General features: G+C 46.4%; 1 protein-coding gene across 1 annotated transcript in view; it reads left to right on the plus strand.

Annotated features, from left to right (window-relative positions):
• The window catches only part of LOC120839968 (NF-kappa-B essential modulator-like), a 31,056-nt gene that overhangs the window by 4,504 nt on the left and 4,649 nt on the right, over nucleotides 1-21,903 (plus strand). The window contains exons 3-12 of the mRNA XM_040500911.2: nucleotides 484-764; nucleotides 2,242-2,322; nucleotides 2,772-2,831; nucleotides 4,596-4,682; nucleotides 5,554-5,669; nucleotides 7,004-7,102; nucleotides 13,304-13,409; nucleotides 16,230-16,412; nucleotides 17,184-17,326; nucleotides 20,103-20,142. Coding sequence (XP_040356845.1) covers nucleotides 484-764; nucleotides 2,242-2,322; nucleotides 2,772-2,831; nucleotides 4,596-4,682; nucleotides 5,554-5,669; nucleotides 7,004-7,102; nucleotides 13,304-13,409; nucleotides 16,230-16,412; nucleotides 17,184-17,326; nucleotides 20,103-20,142 — 1,196 coding nt within the window. The remainder of the gene's footprint in view (nucleotides 1-483; nucleotides 765-2,241; nucleotides 2,323-2,771; nucleotides 2,832-4,595; nucleotides 4,683-5,553; nucleotides 5,670-7,003; nucleotides 7,103-13,303; nucleotides 13,410-16,229; nucleotides 16,413-17,183; nucleotides 17,327-20,102; nucleotides 20,143-21,903) is intronic.

Here is a 21,903-nt window from a genome sequence, read left to right on the forward strand (position 1 = left end):
GAGGGTTAAACATACTCTACAGTCGAGCCCGGCCATATCACACCCGGGTATTTCGAATTATTGTTTATATCGATCAGTTGAAACATCCTCTCGAAAATCACATGTAATAGTATAGGAGCGTTGTTTTTCTGTATCGAACAACCATAATCTCCCATGGCGGGTACACTCGATATAGCGAACCTAAAAAAGAAAAAAGCAGCTCTAAAAAAAAGTAGTATGGCGATTGCAAGGGGAAGGGCACGCGCAGCGCGCATACAGAGGGCGGGGGGTGCCCGCTATTGGGACGTTGCAGAAATTTGAACTGGAGCTTAAGTTAACATATTTTTGTATATCAAATTATTGACACATCAAACTATTTTACGCTCCCCTTTGAATTAGATATATCCGTATCTCGGAAAGGGTCTTACGTTGGGGGAACTCCAACTGCTAATTTGGCAACGCGGAGTGTAGCTCATGGAGCAACTGTGCCGGACGCACCCGCAGATGTGCTGGTCCAGAACTCGCAGAAGCTGAGGGAGCAGTATGAGACCTTTGTGGACTGGAAAGAGCAGTTGAGCCGGGCCCACGAGCAGCACCGCCAGGCCCTGGAGAGGCTGCAGGGGGAGAAGGAGGCCCTGGCCGCCCAGGCAGCCCGGCTCGGGCAGCGGCTGAAGGAGTCCGAGGAACGCAGCGAGGCTCTGGGGAGGGACCTTGCTGAGCAGACGGCAGGCCTGAAGCAGCAGCTCAAGGAGGCCGAGCAACGCTGCACCCAGCTGCAGGAAAAGGTGCGAGTTGTCGCTCAAAAGTTGGGTTTTCACGTGACGTAAACCCGCCATTTTGTTGTTAGGGGTTCGATGGTGGCTGATGAGTCCTTGAAATACTTGCCTTCAGCATAGACCAGACAACTCGAATCAACAAAATGATGGGTATAATGATGTCGGTGAAAACACCTTATAAAGTGGTGCGATGAAAACGAGGAAACATGCAGTAGGAATATGCAGATACAGCACCAACTAGCAAGTCGTTTTTCTAAAACGCGATATAACTTTTTAAGCCCATTTTTAGTAGATCGAGACTGAGAATAAATAAAATAACGGACAAGCACACGCAGTCTCAAAGTGTGCGTTTGTTCGTTATTTTATTTATGTCCAGTCTTGGGTTTTTCATGATGGAGTTTATTCACCAACTCGCCCGCAGATTTTCACTTTGTTCGCTTTTTAACGCTTTTACAATCACTCGAAGTTTTTTCCCCCAAATGTTTTTCGTTGGGGCGGTGTGTTTTTGAAGGAATGGCATAAAGAAAGGGTCGATGTGCAGGTTTTTGTTTAATTATCTAGCGGGAGCACATACGGTGCTTGCAAGTTGTTTCGGAGGAGCTTCTCCATCGGATGCTAAGCTCTCGTCCTCTAAATCAAATTCTCGAAAGCGTTAAAAAAAATATTCTCCCACCAGAGTTGGAAGGGTGCTCTCTCTCTTAAATCTAGGCTATCTCCGTCGTTGCCGACGTTCCGAACGCGCCACTACTGTTTCTCGGCAAGCCGTGACGGCTTCTCCGCGAACGATGCGGAAAAGGCAATTCTTTGGACGAGGTTCGGAGAGCGGACGACGACGCAGAGGCTGTTGCCGTCAACCTTTGCGGCGCGTCTGCATCCCGTTCTGGGTGTCTGCTCGGCCGCGGTGGTTTGCGACTGGGAACACTTTCCAAATTTGATTGGTCTTTCAAATTATCGTTAAATTTCTCTTCGCTACATCCGCGGGAGCTGCTCACTTTTCATCGCTAAAAACGGACGTAAATACTTAACGTATTTACGTCCGTTTTAAGCGATGAAAATTGAGCAGCTCCCGCGGATGTAGTGTAAGAAGAGTCAAAACGGAAATTGTGATCGCTTCTGTATAGCCACAATCTCATTATAACCGACTTCGTTACAAGCGGTCACGACAGTACGTAGCTGCATATGACTTTTTGTTCTAATTTTTGGATAACTTCCGAATTCAGCGATTAAATTTAGAAAACTCCTTTATATGTTATTGCTACATAATTTTTTCTTATACGATAGAGCTTTTTTGGAACATTTTGATGTGCCGTGATGAGCCATATACTGATTAATTGTTAAAATAAAAAAACATGTTCTGTCCATTCCTCAGAAATGAACCCCGACGATAAGAAAAGAGTCGGGAAGGGGGGGAGGGGGGGGCATTAGGGTTTTCGTGTTTGTGGGAAAGGTCTGGTTGAAAGTGTACGATTTGTATCCTTCCAACCAGGTGAGGGCCCAGGAGGAGCTGTTGGCCCGGGAACGCCGTGGCTCCGAACCCGAGAGCCCCACTCCAAGTCAAAGGTCCCAGGTTGGTGCGCGTGAACGCCGCGTCCGAGAACATACGCGCAATTGCTCGTCTGCAATGGGACCCCGTCTCCACGGTAATGGTCTTTCTGGTGTTTCGACAGACGGTACAAGGATGCTAACATTTTGGTCCTCTTTCATTTTTAGAGCTGGTTTTCCACCTTTGTACACAAAGGCATACGTTTAGCAATTCCTGGTAAAGTATGCTAGTTTCCTCGGCCTCGTCGCAATCGTAAGCCATGTTCGTTACGGATTGTTTAAATCTCCTTCGGCATCCCTGGAAGAGCCACATGCAAGAGGCCCGAGCATTCAATTCAATTTTTATTTCCAACACAATGTTGGGGGTCCCCGGGCGAAAAAGCTGTCATTGACAGCTTCATCTCGTTACGGCATCTGAAAAGCTCCATTCATCAGTGACCCACCTTTTCCTTTTTGGCACATTTTTGCCCGCAGGAATTTCTGGTCTCCTGCGAACCTGTTCCCGGTCTTGTGCCAAATGCCGGATCTCAGATGGTAGGCCGTTTCTTTTTTATTGTTTCATTTTGTAGATATTTGGGTGGCAGGGATGAAGTCGTGCCTGGGTCGTGAGGCACTACCGTACGAAATTGTCCACACACGTGCATTGTCTTTTTTTTTTCTACTGATTTTCGGTCACAGTTGTTGGCACCGCTTAAGTTTCATTAGCTTACACTACCCAAAAGAGTGAATGTTTGAACCACTTGTCTGATTTAAATGACATTTACATGGCTTGTTACCGTTGATGTTAAAACATTTCCGCCAAATTTTGTTTACCTGGGTGAAGTACAAAAAACATTGCAAACGTTTAAAGATGAAAGTCGGCATGTCTGCCTAGGAAAACTTGTTTTGAAATTAGTTATAAATTTGTTTTCATGTGTTATATTGCTTTAGGACAGTTCAGAGCAGATAGCTATGGAGCTATACTTCTGTATTATACCATCTTTCATGACAAATAAACACAAATACTGTTTTTTAGATGTTCATCCTTTGTCCAAAATTTTAGTCCTTGAACACGAAAAACTACAAAAATTAAAAATGCAAGCTCACAGCTATCTTCCCATTAAAATTTGAACCCACAAAAACTCGTAAAAGTTAATTCAAGGTGAAATTTATGCAAAAAAGGGGAACGGAGAAAAACGTGTTCAAAGAGCTCGAACCTCTACCTTTTCTTTAGCGTCGGTGGACGGAAAATAAGTTATAAAAAAGTAGCCATAGAGTGTAAACTAATGAAACTTCCTGAGAATAGTACTCTCTAGATGTTGATCGATGTAAATAGAACATTTTTAAATATCCACTTTTTTTGCAAAGATTATTTTTTTCTGGGTAGTGTCCCCCCTTAAAGGGGCACTGACACCCCAAAGGTCGTATTTATTTTTATTGTCTAAAACAATGCAAGTTGCAGTCATAGACACGGGAGTTTGTTGTGGTGCCGTCTCCTGGATTTGTATCCTCCAACGGAAAACAGGCGACACCGCTCAAAACCGGTCCGCCGCAACGCCGTCGCTCGCTCCTTTCCTCCTCGCTTTGGGTCACCATGGCAACAGCAGGGAGTGGTGAAAGAAAGTGGACTCTCAGGACTCCGCAATATTTGCCGTCAAGGCACCGGCGCCAATCGCGCGGGAACTTCGAATTCGGCATTTGGAAATAGTTTTTTTACTTCACAAATACTGAATTCCCAAATTTCAAATTTTGAGGGTAATGTCCCGGCATCGTTTTCAATCGTTTCGGATAATAAAAAAAAATATGATTTTGATGTGTCAGTGCCTCTTTAAAAAAAAAATTCAGAAATTTTTTTTTTTTTTTGCAAAGATATATATATATTTTTTTTTTGTGTAGTGTCCCCCCTTAAAGAAAAAATTCAGAAAATTTTAGGTGGATGCGGGATTCAAACCCACGTCTCTTCGGTTGTGAGCCAGACACGCTTGCACAGCTTGCGAACGATTGGGAGTTTATATTTAGCTATTTTGTTCCTCTCTTAAAGGCGAAGTTTAAGCGTCCTGCCGTAATTTTCTGCCTCGTCATTACGGACAACTTGCATTGTGGACGATCATTGGTAAAACGGAGGTATCCACATTAAGGAGACATCGCCTTTGTCATCTTGGAGGGAATTCTAGTCTTGTATCTCCCAAGGGAACGTATCGAAACGTCGCGCTTAAATCTGCACCGAAAAACTAAGCTCCAACCTTTCTCGACCACGGCAATCCTTCGCCCGCCGACTCTGGCTTCGCTCGCTCACGGGTTCCCTCGTTGCGATTGCAGAGTGTCTCCGACGTGCTGGTTCAACTCCACCAGGAGCAGACCAAGACTGCGCACCAGTCGGAGCAGATTCGGTACCTCAGCCAGGAAGTGAGTCTCGCGCCGTCCCTGCAGTCCTCCCGCCTAACAGCTTCCTCGTAACAAAGCCGTGAGCGCCGAATTCAAGGAAGGCAGGGCGTGGAGTGGCCGTGAGCGCCCGTCCGTGCCTCCCGCCGTCTTCTCGTGAGAAGGACTTACGGCTTTGGTACGGCGGCGGTGTTGTACCGTTGCTTCAATTGGTTCTACAGTGCAATCCACTTGTAACAATATTAGATATAAGGGTGTTCCGCTTGTGACGACCAGTTTCTAGAGTTTCGAGACTAGAAACGCCCAGCTTCTAGTCCAGATACGACGATAATCGGTTACGACGATGGAATTTTCGGGTTTTCTCGTCATCGTTGTAAGTCGATTGCGCCGTACTCGATGCGGAGGTTGGAGAGACTGTTTGTCTGTTTTATGTTAAGCGAGGCAGTAAGGGGGTTTTTGGGAACCCAGGAGAGTATTCTTCTAAAAGTAGAAACCTCCTTTTAACGAAACTCGCGATTTAATGAGATCTCAGACTCCAAGTCGGACTCTGTTATATCAAGCTTTAACTGCATATCTTATACCTCATTAAACTACATAGGGTTCTCTGGGGAAAAAAAATGATGAAAGCACGACACTTCGTTAAATTGTGAATTTCGTTTCGTCAAAGTCGGTCACATCAGGCTTTGACTCTACAGAACGGCTCCTATGACATATTTGTTTTATTGTTTCACAAACGCTCCATTGCGCGTACAGTCGAGGCGTTAAGTGCACCAGTTAAAGAGACCCTCTTCAGGCGGCGTAATTAGGATTCTTGGGCCGTCCAGCTTGGTGCCGAGAGAGGGCGGTTTTCGCTCGTAAGTAGCCGGTTTTGAGTTTGGTGTGGTTGGCCCTGCAGCTGCTGAAGCTGAACCAGCACGTGAAGGAGAGCTCCGAGCAGACGACCCGTCTCAAAGAGAAGCTGAGCCAAGTCGAAGCCAGGAAGGCTGAGGTTGCCTACCACGAGACGGCCAGGTACACTTCTCACAAAACTTCTCGCAGACGGATTAGCAAAGCAAATTTAGCGAAGCAAATCGATGTGGCAGGACGTCGCGGCATCGCGCAACTTTGAGACTCAACACAGTGACGACGCGTCGCGTGACCGGGTCTCGTGGCGCCAAGGGACCCGACGTCGTGTTGCGGCGTCGGATTGTGGCGTTGCGCGAGACTGTCGGACCATCAATTTTCCTGGCCGAATTAAGCGGGGAAATGAGTGAACAATGTTTTTTTACTCATAAGAAACGTTCGATGTAACCCTCTGGGGATCTTTAAAGGCCCCCCTGAAGCACTTCTTGGCAAACCGTTGGCTGCCGTTTTGAGTCGTCCTAAAGAGCTTCTTGCGCCACTTGTGTTCTTTGTTTGATCTGGCCAATCTAACGTTCGGAGTTTTCAGATTGTGTCTTCACGGGTCTCAAATCTGTCGTCCAACGGGTTGCGACGTCTTTCCCCTTGGTGTTATCCAGGTTCACTGAAAGACTGGGGGAATTCGTCCGAGGCTCTGGTGCGAGAATGTTACACGGGAATTCAACGTACAAATTCTGCGCAGGAATTTTTGCGAAAACACTAGGCAAGATTTCTACGTAATTATTTATGTGAGAATCTTACGCACAAAGACAGTGCAGGAGTCCTATCTAGGAATGTGGGACACAGTTGTTTTGCGTGTTAATGTTCCGAAAGAATAGTGCTTTTGCAATCTTGCAGGGGTCCTCTATCACCTCCGCTGATCCACAAGGGGTCCGTGAAACATAGATGGTTGAAAACCACTGCTCTAACATTTGCAAATCCGTATACTATAACGAACCCAGGTCTGTGAAAATACGGTGCAAATATTCTGAGCACGAATATAAATGCACCGTGTAAATTTCATTGAAATCTGCAAAGCGGTTTAGAAGTTCCCTCTTTCGGTTAGTGTTCCTCCCTTAAAGAAGCCCGCGAGCTCTGGCATCTAGGGCCAGTATGTGTAGGTGCCCCTTCGCTATCTCCGTCGTATAGAGAGTACCGCTTTATAAATCGGATAAGGCCGCCACACACCAGTGACTCTACAAGTGTGTGACCTTTTGTGTGCGTATTTTCCCCCGATTGTTGGGGTGACTCGGGTAGTATTTATATGCAACGTCAGCGCTAATAAAATTTAGTTAAAAGTCGGTGCAGTTCACTTTTTTTGCGTCATTGTGGCTTCCGCACTTTTTAATGCGGTAGATTGCCGTCCCAATGTCTCGCTCGGGGATATTTCTAATGCACCTTGGGTTTACATGAGGGGGACACCTGAACAGCCTGGGTGGTGTGTCTGCTCACTGTGGGCGTTTCAGGCTGGCGCAGCTGGAGGCAGCCCTGTTGGAGAAGGACGCCGTGGTGCGCGCCCTGCAGGAGCAGTCCGTCCAGCGAGCCTCGGAGGTCGACGAACTCAGGTGAGAGCCGGATCCGTGGGTCGTGCTCGGCGGTGAAAACAGTTGCGAAATGTGGCAGATCCCAAGAGCTGACGTCGGTGGTCTCGGCAGAAAGATCGAGAAGGGCAACGGAAGACGGGGATAAAGAAAAGCCGACGATCGGTTGGGCATGTTCGCTTTGCCACAACGAGTTTGAGTCGGTCGTGTGCGGGCAATGTTTTTCGCTTCTTCATAAACATTTAGGCTTCGCCGGCGACGCGGGCTCGTCGGAACCGCCTGCTCCGACTGCCAATGTTTGCGTCTGTGCACCGCCATTTCGAAGTGCCCAAAGTGTCAGGCCTTTCCCTCTAGATCGTCGTATTAAGTTTATGCCGGGATGCTCTGCAAAGCGACTTAACGACACAGACTGACATCATGGACAAAGGTAATTGACATTTCACCGAGAACCGGGCGTGCCTTTCCTAAACAAAATGTAATATGTGTTCATAAAAAGAGTTTGCCCTCGGGAGCCGGTGGTCTCCGCCTTAAATCCGCCACTGGGCAACCTTTGCCGGGTGGCGGTCTCTCTTTTAAAAGATGGATTTGCAAACTGAGCTCCCCAGAGTACCTTGAGGGGTTTCCTTCCATAACTAAGTGTTCTTCTAGTTTACTTTAGAAAATCTGAGCCACGCGTTAATGTGCAACTACGTTCCAGACCCTCCCGGTTGATTACTGCAGGGGTGGAAGCGCTGCGCCAATTGCGCCACCCTGCGCCAATTCACTTCCCTGCGCCAGCCTGCTCCAAAACGCCGATTTCAGCTTTTTTTTTTTTGTGTGTGCGTTTTCTCTAAATTTAGTGGAAAACGGTCGGCCACTGGCCGCCATATGGTGTGTACTTTTGTTTAGGCGTCAGTGCGGGTGACTCGTACCAACTCGACTAGGGCTCCGAACCACGTGTAACCGCAGGGCGAGGCGTCGATTTTAGTTCATCGAGAGTGAGATTTCGATCTTGACTACAAAGAGCTTGATATACGAACACATTGGTTTGGTTTCGGGCATAGTTGGTTGGCGCGGTTGAGCGCGCATGCAGTTGCCCGTGGTTCCGATTTGCCGTGATCGTGGGAGTTGGTGCCTTGGCACCGGTGGGGGGAAGCACTCACTTGATCGAATGACGTTTTGGCGAACGCCCACGTTTCACCGAATGACACTTTAGCGAATAGTCGGACGCCGCGAAGCGGCGTTTTCGGGCGGGTTAAATGGGCTCACATTTTTGTAATGAGCCGCCACATACTGTCGCCGCGAAGCGGCATAAGCGCAGCGCGGCGGATGGGTTAACACGCGCCCCCGTTATTCGCTAAAACGTCGATTCGCTCAAATGTCGCTGTTTGCTAAAATGTCATTCGCTCATGTGATATGGACCCACCATATTTTGACGCTTAGCCGTTAAGAAACACGTACTATGTTAGTTACGTTTTATTTTTCTTTGCGAACGCAGTTAAGAAACACGCGCTACGTTAGTTTTGTTTGTTTTTCTTTGCGAGCGCATGCACACGCGTCAACATGAGGAAAAATAAACGGTCTTTACTAGTTTTACCTGTTATTTGGTAGCCTACCATATTTGGACGCTTAGCCGTCAAGAATCGCGAGCACAGGCACATCCGTTCTCGAGCTCAATTTGTCTTGTCAAAACGAAACCAAAACCATCATTCTGTGCGCGAATGTGTACGCTGTCGTGTAATGTCTCCCGGCGTCAGACCACTGGCGAAAACAATGTTGGTTAATTGGCAGTGCTACCCACTTTTTTGTTTCTTTCCTTTAGCGTGGAGGAGTGGGGGTTACATCAGAAATGCCGTGCAACGCTCCTGCACTGCCGATTCCTGTCGTGAACCCACCTTAACTTGCGATAGCCACTCTACTCGTACAAGTTTCGGGTATAGGTGTATCTGGTTTGGGGGGGGGGGGGGGGGGGGGGGGGGGGTTGGGTTGGGGTTGGGTAGGGTAGGGTAGAGAGAAGCTGGTGGGCTTTTTGTCACGTAAGAAGGCAGCCTGCCCCGCAGGGATCAGCGCCTGATCAGCTACATCTCATTTTCAGTCTCGTTCAAACTGTCTTCTCTCAAAGCACGTCTACTGAGTGCACAAGAACTCATAAGCAAGGGTGTGGCAGTTAAGAACATCGACAAGGTGGGGAGTGGACACCTCCTGCTAAGTGATGTGAACTCTAAACTGCCCAAAGTACTCGAGCGCATAAAAGAAATTGACTCTGCTCTTCAAACTGTAAAAAAAGGTAAACCTCAGTTGTTTCTAATGTACATAGATTCAGCTTAGTCACAACCCTTTTTTTTTTTGAACATGGAAGCCTGTGGGCTCTTCTAGTCAATGTTTATGCTGCATATGTATTAGTGGCTGTGATATTTTTAAGACAATATGTTTTTCCATCTAAAGTATTATAGATATAGCTTTGTATGTTAAGTTGGGTGTAGAGATTACTGTATTTTATGAACAGGGATTAAGAACATTTGTATTTTAATCAAAACAGGTCAGTAAGGACTGCTTTATTTTGAAACATGTTGTGGTACCTTAATTTTTGTTTTTATGGAGACACGCAATGCACAACATTTTATGGAGTACATAAGGTTGCAATGCTCTTCTAGTCGATGCTTAAAGCTGCATATGTACGAGTGACTGTGGTATTCTAAAGATATAAAATACACATTTAATTTTGCATCTGAATTTTCGTCAAATGTCAGTAGCCTTGTATTTTGTTACTAAACTTGATATGGGGCTTTTTAAGCAGTGATTGAACATGTGTATTCTTTATTAAACAAAAACTGTAGTCAGCGAAGGTAGTTTATCTGATATCTTGCAGTGGTTTAGTTTTCTGGATACATGTTTACAATTGGTCTATTAAATAGACGGTTTTGTACTGGCGTGGCTCAAGTTGTGCTTTTATTGTCGGGCCTCCCATATAAAGTCTATCATGACTCTGACTGCTGCCGGAATGGTTCTCAAAGCCTTTCCTTTGCCTAAATTACCAATATTCCATATTTCAATGCAATAGAAATAGAAAGGTATGTATGTATGTTGCTTGAAAATTATTCTGGGATGTGCATGCATATATTTTTGCTACATTTTCACATTTAGCAACAACAACTCACTTTTAGACACCTGTTTGACCTCCGTGACCTGCTCCAAAACCTACTTCTACGGCTACAAAACTTACTTTGCTGCTCCCGAGCTGCTCTAAAGCGAGCCTTTTACTGCTCCAAAGTGAGACTTTTGCTGCTCCCAGCCCTGCTACAAAAGCCTCTAGCCCGCTTCCACCCCTGTTACTGTTTACGAGGTTTCTCGTAGCTTGCCGAGATTAGTTCCTCGGCGTTCGACCGAGAGCGATTGACGTTCTTCTAGAGATTCGAAGAGCCCCCAATTGACGACGGGAGCCACTTGCCTGACTCTCGTAACGGGAGGCCTGTGGGGAAAGTTTGCGAGCTTTGGGAAACTTTAGGGGCTTTAGAGGTGGAAGGTTTTAGAAGCGCTCGTTTGAAATTTTACGGCAGAGCTGTTAAGGGCTAGGTTCCCCAGGATCGTGTCCGGTATGTTGACACAAATGTACCTGTACAGCTACCGCCATCTATAAGCGACGGCGGCAAGCACACAACCAGTATGGTTTCCGCCGTCGCTCGTAGACTGCGGCAACCTTTCCAACTATCATAGAAGAATTGATAGTTGGGCGCGTTGGTGGGGATTCATTGTAGGAAACAGCGCGAAAAACAGATGACGACGAAGAGAAGCACATGTGGCGAGCGCAGCGCACGTCACGTTTGTTTCTTCGTCCTTGTTTGTTTTGCGCGCTGTTTCCTACGTTCCTACGCTCATATCAGTTTCGGTTTGGATTCACGATGGGTTGGCCGCGCGCCCTATGGGGAAAGGATACGGGCAGCGGAAGGAGTGGCGACGTACGCAGCAGCGCGAATGGGTCCGCAGCCGCTGCAAAGCCGCTGTCGCCTCGACTTCCGCTGGTCCAGCGCTTCAGATTCCCCTGCCAAAGAGCACATCGCTCGCCTGGAAAGCCGCCACCGAGAACAGAGCCAGCGATCTAAAGGGCGCCGGCGGGCCAACGCCACGGACAACGATCGTGCCAAGGAGGCCAAGCGCGAGTCCCGGCAACAAGTGCACTCCATGCCGGCTGAACAGTTCCCGGGTGCGACAGCGAGGTTCCGGAGGGAGTTCGTGGAGAACCCGTTTGGCGTCACGTGCGCCGTGTGCGACTGACTCTGGTTCGCCGGACACCGGACACCTCTCCACGATCGGCGGCGTGTTGGACACGAAGAAGCGGGAATCGGGCGCGTGATCATTGCGGCAGTGTATCGAGTACAGCTCCGCTGGTCTTCCTTCTTCACGAGAGTGGAAAGGCTGAACTTTTCTAACGTGCTCAAACGTCCCATCGGAGCGAATTTAAAATTTTTGGTAGGCAGTGGATGTTCCTTGGTAGCACTCTCGCGGACCTGCTGGCGTATCGATGCGTCCGAGGCCGAGTTGACAGCATTCGGAACTGGCAAGATGGGCACGACGTACAAGCCGTAAAATCCAGGTTGACTTCCGCCGCCTAAAGGTTTTCCATCCCGCATGTCTGGCTAAATATCTGTCGGCCAAAAGTCTGGGATTTTACGGGAGCACCGGCGGCTATGCCCCCTCAACGGTAGAAAGGGGACTTAAACTGCCGTGGCGACGCACTCAAAATGTGTAGGCGGGAGAGGGCCATTGGGGTGCGGTTCTCCGACTTAGTAATATTTATTCTGACACGAGAGAGCCGTGACGCCTCAGAAAACTTGAGGGTCTTACCGTGGAGGCCTGCAGCTCCGCTGAAGCCGGCTCATTTGGTTCAGTTGCAGCAGTCCACACCGAAGGAGAAGTGTGCGGGGCAGTTCCGGTATGCTTTTTTGGATAGGCCTTGAATGGCATTCCAAAGAAGCGCTAGACTCGACAAAAGCTTGGCAACCCGGGGGTCACAACTTGAACCTAATATGGTCTTGCTCCAAGGCCTTGGTGCCAGAGCTCTTTTCTTTTTTTCATTTCTATGGCTCTTGTCTGGCTCACCACATAATTGCCAGAGTGCCAGACGTGAGCCAATGATGCTAGACGACAGCCAGACTACTGGCAGTGAAGCCTAAATCTGGCACTTGTTCGACAATTTAGGCCCAAAGTTGTCACACGAAAATGCCCAAACATAGGAAGTGAAGCCTAACTTTGGCATTTGTTTGGCGATCTAGGGCCGAGATACGCAGAGTCTGGCCAGACGGAGAAGGGCACGTTTGGCTCTGCCTTGGCTTCTTTGGACTTCTTAAGGTTCCAGACAAAAAGCAAACTTTGAGCCAAAGCAACGCGTTGCCTGGGGCTGAGCTCGTCGGTCGAGAGCGGTGTGTATGTGGTGCAGCCGGTGCAGGAGGTGTGGTCAAGTGGGACGTAGCGAGTGTAGCTTCGAGAAGCGCCTTAGCTCAGCTGCACCCATGGCCCCGGCGGCTCTCTGTCGGCAGAGAACGGTCTTTTCTCTGTGGCCTCAGTCAAGCGATTCGCGTGGAATCTTTCTACAAGCGAAAAAGAGGCCGACGCAGACTCTAGTTTTTCAAAGCGCCTGTCTCTTTTTCTTTTTTTGAAAAGGACATATGGCCGAGTGTTTCTTGGCAAAACGTGTTGCTTGCTGATTCTGCCTGCAGTCATAAAACGTGGCGAAGTCCTTTAGTTGCCTTCAGTTTTCCTAGAAAATAGTGCGGGGAAATGGGTAATATCCGGTCTAAAATAGTGCGGGAAATGGGTAATATCTGCTTGAAAATGGTGCGGGAAATGGGTAATATCCGCTTGCGACACTAAATGTGGCGTTTAGGTTTGTGTGCACCGTTTCCCGTCTACCGTAAAATGCGAAGCGTGCGCCCGTGTCGCAGCGAGTGTCCACCCCTGTCTTCGAAACATATCAGATATAGTAAGCGAAGGACAGACGAAGTATTTTTCACCGGTCACTCTTCTACCGTTCTATCTAATCGATTGCGAACCTGCAGTATTGCATGTCCCTTTTTTCTGTTCTCGAACCTCGGTATTTAAGGTACGACGCCCAAGAGCACGCGGTGACGAGTAGAAATGCCGTTTCCGGGTCTGCGGCCATACGAACCCGCGTTATTGCCATTGCGTAGAACTTCGGATATTGGAACTTCCGGGACACTAGGTGACGCGAGTCGGTACGTGGCATTGCAGGCAGGCGTTGCTCAAGGCCGAGCAGAGGCACGAAAAGGCCAAGACGGACTACGCGGAACTACTCAGGACTTGGCAGGAGTTTGAGAGCTCCAACGAGAGTGGCGAGGTGAGTCGGCAGTTCTTCTCGTCTCTCCGCAATTACCCGTGGCGAGTAATTGAATTACTCGTGATCGAGTACTTTTTTGGAGCAATTTTGTAATCATTGTAGTACATTCGTTAGAAAGTAATCAGATTATGTTTGAAAGCACTGATATTTAGTGCTTTCAAGTAAATAATGCCATGTTTGCTTCTTACTTCGATTCAAATAGGGCTACTCAGCTACATTGAATATTTTCGTAGCATTTCGAAGTTTGAAAATAAATCTGCGAAAGGTCGAATCCCTCCAAAAAAGATTAAGAGGCTTCACACCGCAATGCGCCGGTGTAAAGCGATGAAGCTTGACTTGAGCATGCCAGTCGAAGCGGCGAAGCTTTTTGCGAGCGCGTAGGTGCAAAGCAGTGAAGCTTGATGCGCCAGGCGCAGCGTGATTGTTCTGGCATGGAGGCACAGTTGTTGATGTGGTAATTGTATGTGAAACTTTCAAAAGGAGACTGGCTTTTTAGAGCGCAGCTTTTAGGCACCAGTTTTCGGCTTGAGTGGCGTCGCCGTCGGCGTAACTGCACGTTGCATTATGGGTCGTTTTCTATAATGACCCGTGGCCCCCGTGTCAGTCACGAGTGACGTCACGTGTGACTTCACGAGGGTCACGTGTGACGTCACAAGGGTCATGACTGATGTCACAAGTGGCATCACTAGGGTGGCATCACATGGCACCTAAATTTGGTGGGAAATATTTCCTTTAAATATAGCAGGGAAATTTTCTCGCTACATTTAGCGAGAAATTTCCCCGTTAAATTTAGTGGAATATTTTCTCGCTAAATATAGCGGGAAAATATTTTCGCTAAATATAGTGGGAAATGTTTTCGCTAAATGTAGCAGGGAAATTCTTTCGCCAAATTTAGCGCTAATTGTTTTCCGCTAAATTTAGGGGAAAATTCCTCTGCTAATTTTTCTCGCTAAATTCAGCGGTGAAATTTTCCTGCTAATCTTAGCGGGGAAATTTTTCCACCAAATTTAGTGGGGAAATTTCCTCGCTAAATTTAGCGGGATAATTTACCGGGAAATTGTCCCACGATTTTCTGTTAAGTTCCCCTCTGTACCCTTCCCTCCTCCTCCTCAAGAGCTGCGCTCTAATTCGCATTACAGGGATTTGTAAACCTCTAATTTTTTGTATCATAGCAATGATGAGGGTTTTTCTAAATGGAGCTGACTGGTAATATCTGAATACTGCGACAGATTTGCATCAAGTTTTAGCTCACATATATATATTGGTTATTTTCCCTCTAACTTTACGTAATTTTGGTACTTTTATTTTTAGGTATTAATTGATTTTGAATCTTGCAAGCATGCTTCTATGGTCCCAAGGTGTCAGCGAATTTACGAGCAACAAGTCCACATTAAATCTGTTGTCCGTTGTTCTCCTGATGACCTGGAAAAGCTCATTGAGGAAGTCTCCTGTAGCCAACCTTTTTTTTTTTTTCCAGGTTGTATCATTCAAGATCTATAGTAAAAGCCATTTTGTCTGATTTCGTAGTGGTGATCACAAAGTATCAGCTTTATGAAAAATATTCTCTTCGTTTCAAAATTGTTCGCTTCAGTTCGAATGTATTTGCACAGATCCACTATTCACTTCGTATTTGTTTCGAAATAAAAATCTTTTGAGGGTGTTGCTTTTCTGCGGTGCACCGGTGCTCGGCAAGAAGCACGCTCAGTAAGCCTAACTCGTTGCAATCATCACTTCGAAAAGTATGCATCGCTACACTGTTAGCGCGAACACGACATTGGCGCCTTTTCGCATTTTATTAGGAAAGAGTATTAGTGGGCACACACTTCTATTCCTTAATTATAGCCTTAAATGAGCTCTTTCTATAACAATAATATCCTTGATGACAACTTTTCGGTTCTACCAGAAAAACACAGAAAACTGGCGATCGCTTGTTTGTGCTAACAGTGTCGCGTTCTGTACAAATATTGCAGTCGCACGCTCAGGAGAAAAGCACACTTTTGAGAGTGGGATGATGATGCACTTGCGTACCTGGTTTATTTAAAAGAGAAACGAAAATTTTTTGAGTGTTTGATATCTACACCCTACAGTGAAATTTTCAATATTAAACTGGCTGTCATGCGAGAGTATATGTTAGACAGAGATGTCGTGACAACCTGCAATCATCCTACAAATATCAATTTTTCTTTTTTTTTTTTTTAATTCTGGGTTTAAGAAAGGATATTTGCACATAGCGGGAAGATTTATAAATGTCGATGATTAGGTATAGATGGGCATCTCTGGGATTAGTTGTATGTCAAATCTGTCATTTCCTCATTATCCCCATGTAGGCATTGTACTTTCTGAGGCTACGGTTCATAAATATAGATACCGTATTTATTTTAATATAAGTCTACCACGAGTATAGGTCGATGTCTTTATATTAAACTCACCGAGAATAAAAAAAACAATAATTAAAATAAATATGAACCTTCTCAAGACTGGTGCATACACCAAGTTCAAAAGAACGCTCGCAAAGTTCATTGGGGAGAGAAGAAGTCGCGGTCCCTCCATGTCTTCACGCATCCGGCATTACTGCAACCTTTCTATGCAAGATGGTGTGGAATAGTCTAAAAAAGTGCTGCGCGACAGGGCTTGTGCCGTCTCGTGACCTGCACGTGCAGAGCTCCAGCAAGATTGTCGCACGTGCAGAAAGATTAAAGTTCCCTCGATGCATTGCGGCAGCAGTGGTGTAGTCAAACTGGCTGCTGAGATCGGTTTATTTGGTGGGGGTGCTCGGCGTGTGTTGTTGTCGCGCGTCTGCAGCGGTGGCGCCCCTCGCAGCACACCTTTGTGCAAGTGGAGGCCAGGCCCGGGGCACTGCGCAGGCAGCTGGAAGAGGCCCGCAAGGAGGTCCAAGACAAGCTGGTGGCGCTGGCCGAGCGCGAACGCCAGCTTACTGGGCTCAGGGACGAGCGGACGCGCCTCCGGCAGGAGCTCGAGCTCATGCCCCCCCTCCAGGCACAGGTCAGTTGCCATTCGGTCGTTTACCGCCTTCTCGTTTCTGCTCCCTGGATCCCAGCGAGGTCTTACCGGCGTCGCGTCGTTGCCGGCCAATATCTCGGAAGTCTATAAGGAGGCGGGTGTGGTATATATTGTATCTTCCGTGGACCGTGCAGCAACGGCTGTGCCATCGGTGTGCGCGTGGCGTCGTGCAGGCGCATCTCTACCTGCCGTTCTTTGCACATGTTGTGGCGTCCAGCAGCTCAATTTCTTGTTCTCGTGGTTGTTTGCGTGTGACCGTTAGTCGTCACTTGTGTTCTAACGCTCTTGCGCTGGCTCCGAGAAACCCCGTAGAAACTTCAGAGAAACCTCGTAGTGTCAACGGCCGGACGTGCTCGTACGGAGGCTCGGCAGACTGAGCGCACAGCTCGGCGACGTTTCAAAGGTAGAGCAAATCGGAAACATGCGTGAAACAAGTGCGACCGTTTGTTAGCCATACGCGCCGACAGCCATTCCCAACACATGAAAAGTTTGTTGTCGTGGTAATTTGACTCTCGTGAAATCGACAAAGAGCAACGAGACATTAGTTGCGGTGGCGTGCGAACGAGCTTTAATTCCAGAAGTCCGTCGGTCTGGATGTTTACGCTTTTTCTTCTTTGGGAGTCTCTTTGGGAACAGTTGCTTCTTTGTCGGCATCGTTGCTGAAGTTTTTTGCAAGTGCCATTTGCCCTGGCGGAATGGATCCGTGTGGCTTTTGCATATTTGACGCCTACCCGTGCGAACCTTTGCCGTAAGGTTGACCTCTTCCGGACGGACTACATGGCGGAGAAGGAGGCGCGTGTCGGACTGGAGTCGAAGGTGCGCGAGCAGCAGCGAACCATCCGGGAACTGCAGGAGCGTCTGACAGGGCTGGAGCTGGCTGAGCAGAGGACGTCGAGGTGAGTGTAGGGAATTCAACGCTGTAGAAGAGGTTGCCGCGCAAAGTTTAAAGTTAGTAAATGGATCCTTCAAAGGGTTACTCCCCGAGGAAAGCAGTCGTTCAGAAACAGTAACGATGATGTCCGGTTCTTTTGGTGAAGCGCCCATCCCTAGGTTTCGTAACATTCTCCAAATTTTGAGTGGGCGCTTCAGCGGGATTTTACGGTAGTATGATACCCCGGTCGGGCAGCTGTGGAGGTGAATTGCGGAAATAGCGCGAATTTCAACGGAATAAAACGATGCAAAACCAACGTTTCCTTCGTTTTTTTTTTTTTTTGCGTGCTTTAGGTTAAAGATACTGCAACATACCAAAAGAGCATGAAAGTGCAGAGAGTAAGTTTGGAGTTGCATTCTTTGGGAAATTGGAGCATCTGTCAGAGGTTCAAGATAGTATATGTAATTAAAGAAAGAAAAAAAAAGACCCAGTTCCTATGGAAACACATTTACATTTTGATAGGACCGCCGACTGGGCAATAGGTCCTGATGGACGAACTCTCTGCGAGGACTGAGGAATAAGACAGAGGCGTTGTTTGGGAAAAAAACATTCTTCAAAAAAGAAAGAAATTAATCTGACTCTCAACATCCTAAAAACATATCAAGCAGAAGGAAGAGGTCCTGCTTACACAGGTGCGGATTCCGAAAGTAAAGAAAAGTTACAACAAAAGTATTGATGCATTCGCAAGTCCTTTATCCGTGAAAACGCACAAACAGTGGCAACAAAATACGTAAAAGGAAAAGAATGTTGGGCTGCATGAAAGCTGAACGAAACAGTGAAAGGAAAATATGCTCGGAAACTGACACTGAGTGAAAAAAAGGAACTCGCCGAAGACGTTTAAGACTGCTTACGCGTAGGAATGCGAAAGCATTCCTACATGTAGCATATTCTTACAATGTATTCGTAGTCTTTCGCAACAAAACGTTTCGGTTGGGTTAGTTGTTTCTTGACTGGATAGAAGCGCTGAAGGACAGGACAAAGTGAAGGAGGTAATGACAACATGAAGCACTTTTGCACACGGCACTCCGGTGGTGACATCACGCTTCCCCGCTGCGTAGACGCTGCGAACCTTGCCGGTTTCTCAACGGTTTCCATGACAAAGCATTTGCGTGGCTGTGCTTTATTTATAATGCGTGCTTGAAGACATAGTTTTATGACCATTTTTCGGGGACAACGCCGAAGGCTTTTCGCGTAATAGAATGAGTAAGGCTTTCGCCTAATAAGAAAACAATTACAAGTGAGGGGTACAAACCTGGGTTCTGGGGGGCGTTGAACGGGGTCATTCGGCCTCTCGGTTTTAGTCAGAAAGTTCATGTGTGCTTAGGGGCCTCGTGTAGGTGCCTTTCGGTGCGACACTCTCCCACAAATAAAAACTAGCGCCACGTATCAAATCACTATTAAATTATAGTTTTCCTGAACTGAGTTTTGAGGGAAAATTGTCAAACCGAGATAAGCATGCTTGAAAGTTCAAAAAGCTTCACTGTAGATGGTGCCGGCATGGTAGAAATAATTTATCCTTGAAAAAAATACATTAGTTATGGGAGCAAAACTTTCTGACGACGTCTGTCGGGTGATCGACTAGCTGATGAAACTACTCGCTAAAAAAGTGACTTTAAAAAAGAAAAGATCAATTTTTAGGTAATGTCCCCCTCCTTAAACCCCAAGAAAGAATACAATGGCTGGATCACAAAATATGCTGCCCCTGAGAAAAGAAAAGAAAATGTATTTATTTGTTTTTGAGAGGTTTTGAGTAGTGAGCAATTTCACAGATGCTTTGATTTTAGGATGTGGATCAAGAGATAGAGGCATGTTTAATGCAGGTCATATGTGCACTAACATATGTAGTTGACCATTTTATACAGTTGGTTCACTCTTTGAGTACAAGTATTTCGTAGAACAGGGGTTCTCGAACTGGGTTCCGGGAAACACTGGGTTCCACGAGCTGGTCTCATGGGTTCCGCTAGAGTCACTAAATGAGCTCCGCTTAGAGTATCGGCACTCCGTTCCCCGGCATTGTTGTGGGCGCCGCCATTTTGGCTCGTATGCAGAGCAGACGCAGCTGCCGATCGTCATGATTCAAAAGTGCGACTTCCTCAGATTTAGATTCGTTGTTAAGAAGGTCACGCAATATTGCTTTGCTCTGTTACGAACTGTTTAAACATTTGTGGAGGGCGGAAAGGCGTTTCCTGTGATTTCAGATAAAGCTTCAGATAACTGGCAACCATGATTTTAAGACACAATATGGCCAAGTGTCGTTACTCTGAAGCGTAGCTTATTTAGTGGCACTAGGTTCCGCGAACACCCAAATTGCAACCCCCCCCTCCCCCATGCCGCAGGCTGCGCGGCAGGACCATGCAAAGCGCCTTCATCTCGCTTTGTACTGACATCGCGACTGATATGGTGGGGATATATGGGAAGCAACACAAGCAAAATTGCCTACAAATGTGCATCTGTTGCTTCTCGGTCGGCAAATATGGATGGGGGTGGGTTCCGCGACAGTTTTTGAGGCTGCCTGGGGTTCCGTGAGACCAAAACGTTTGAGAACCCCTGTCGTAAAATACAATGTGTGCTGACCTCTCCTTGGCTATCGACAAAAAGTGAAATAAACTGTCTGTCAAAGCCAACAAGTATTCCCCCCCCCCCTTCCCCGAGATAAAAAAATGCACGCGAGAGATTAGCGATTTTACGGGCGCGGAGTGTGATTGAGGTTCCCGCCCTCACTTTTGGTGGTTCACTTGCAGGGCCCAGCCTGCTGACAGCCAGGCATCACCTGGGCATGAGGCGAGTTTCCGTCTGTTGCTCAAGCTCAGATTCCTTGGTTCCTGTCACTGGATAGATGGGACATACCGACAGTCTTTTCATCTTAACTCGGGCATAAACCTAAAATTAACATTTTATTAAAAAAAAAAAAAGGCGTAAACATTTTTTAAATGAAAGAGAGCTTAAGCTTGGAAGACATTCAAGTTATTGAGCATTGAAGTGGCCCAAGCAAGAACTGACGTGTCTCCCAGTTGTCAAAGATCACATGGATGACCGCTCGCTAACTTCTTAAACCACTGCTCAAGAACTCTTTTGTGACACTCAAACAAAATTTTATTCCACTTTATTTATGAAAAAATTACTTGTCTGATTATTTTTGACTAAGTATGGCAAATTCTTCAATGTGAGCAATTTAAAATATTTTAATGACCTTAATATCACCAGAAAGCTCTAGCTCAACTCTTTTTATTGCATATAAATTCGGTATTATAGGCACATAACAATATCTTGTATACATTTGAATTATTGAATGCTTAGAAAATCTATCAAACTTGGAACCAACTTAAAAAAAACAAAATTTTCATGTTTTATTAGTACCAAGGTATGAGTGTGGCTTACCAGGAAATATACTCATAAAACATAGTATTTTGTTTGAATGACTGTAATTAAAGCTTGAATCTTGTCAGTTGTGCATTGTAACCGTCCTTTCATGCGGAATAAAACTAATTTTACTCCGCAACAAAGCTTGCCGTTTTAAACGCACATTTCAAAAGGTTCTGTCTCAGGTGTTAACCATGACAAGATTCATGCTTTCTTTTCAGTCCTATCAACATATTAGTACTATATTTTATATTTTATAATAGATCACTATCGCACCACGCCCCTAATAAAAGAGTGATGGAATCTTACGGACACTGCTCGATTATACGATGTCGAGCAACCTAAGTCAGGACATTTAGAAGGGGGGCTTTCTAAGGGGAAAGTCCCGAGAAAGAAGTCACGCGCAAGTGCGACCACTTCTCTCTTTTTTTTTTTCATTAAACGTTTTACACTCACACATTTTGTATATATAAAAATGAATTTGTGCATAATAAAAGGAGCTAACTTTGAGCTATTTGTTGATCTAAAGGTAATTAAAGAATCTTAAACAAGTCTCGTCTCAAAAATTCATCAAACTTTGCCAAAAATAACCCAAAAAGATAGTTTGACATCTTTTTTTTTTTTTTTAATGATTATAAAATACAAGATTTCTTTTAATACATTTACCACCATGAAATCTCTTTTGAGAGTGTCACTGCAAAGCCCTTGTGCTGTAGTTTGAGAAGTGAGAAAATAGCGAGCAGTGAAACATGCCATCTTCAACAGGTGGGAGAAACATCATGTTTTGGTCAAAATCGAAAATTCGAGCCCAAAACAGTGTCTGAATTGAGACGAAAACACTCGCAAATCCACAGAATTCGCACCGTTTTCTGCGGGTATCTGGTAGGAGGGCTCTAAAAAGGGCAACGGCCCCAAAAGGGCAACGAAAGGGCAACGGCACCAGCGTTTCAGTGTCGTCGCAGCAAGGTTGAGTGCAGGCACACAGTGGATCTCTCGTTTAATCGATGCGTTGAAGGACTCTAGGCGTCGGACTAGGGTCCAATTGGCGAGTAGGCCCCATTTTACCATAACGGTGTTGCTTGAAGGAAAATGAGACTGCTCGTCAGCTTTGATTCCTATTGATGCATTTTTTCGGGGAATGAGGTACAGTTGCCGACCTATCTTTCGGACTCGGAGGGGACC

The sequence above is a fragment of the Ixodes scapularis genome, unplaced genomic scaffold (assembly GCF_016920785.2).
Source record: "Ixodes scapularis isolate PalLabHiFi unplaced genomic scaffold, ASM1692078v2 PGA_scaffold11__112_contigs__length_91849675, whole genome shotgun sequence".
NCBI classification, from domain to species: Eukaryota; Metazoa; Arthropoda; class Arachnida; order Ixodida; family Ixodidae; genus Ixodes; species Ixodes scapularis.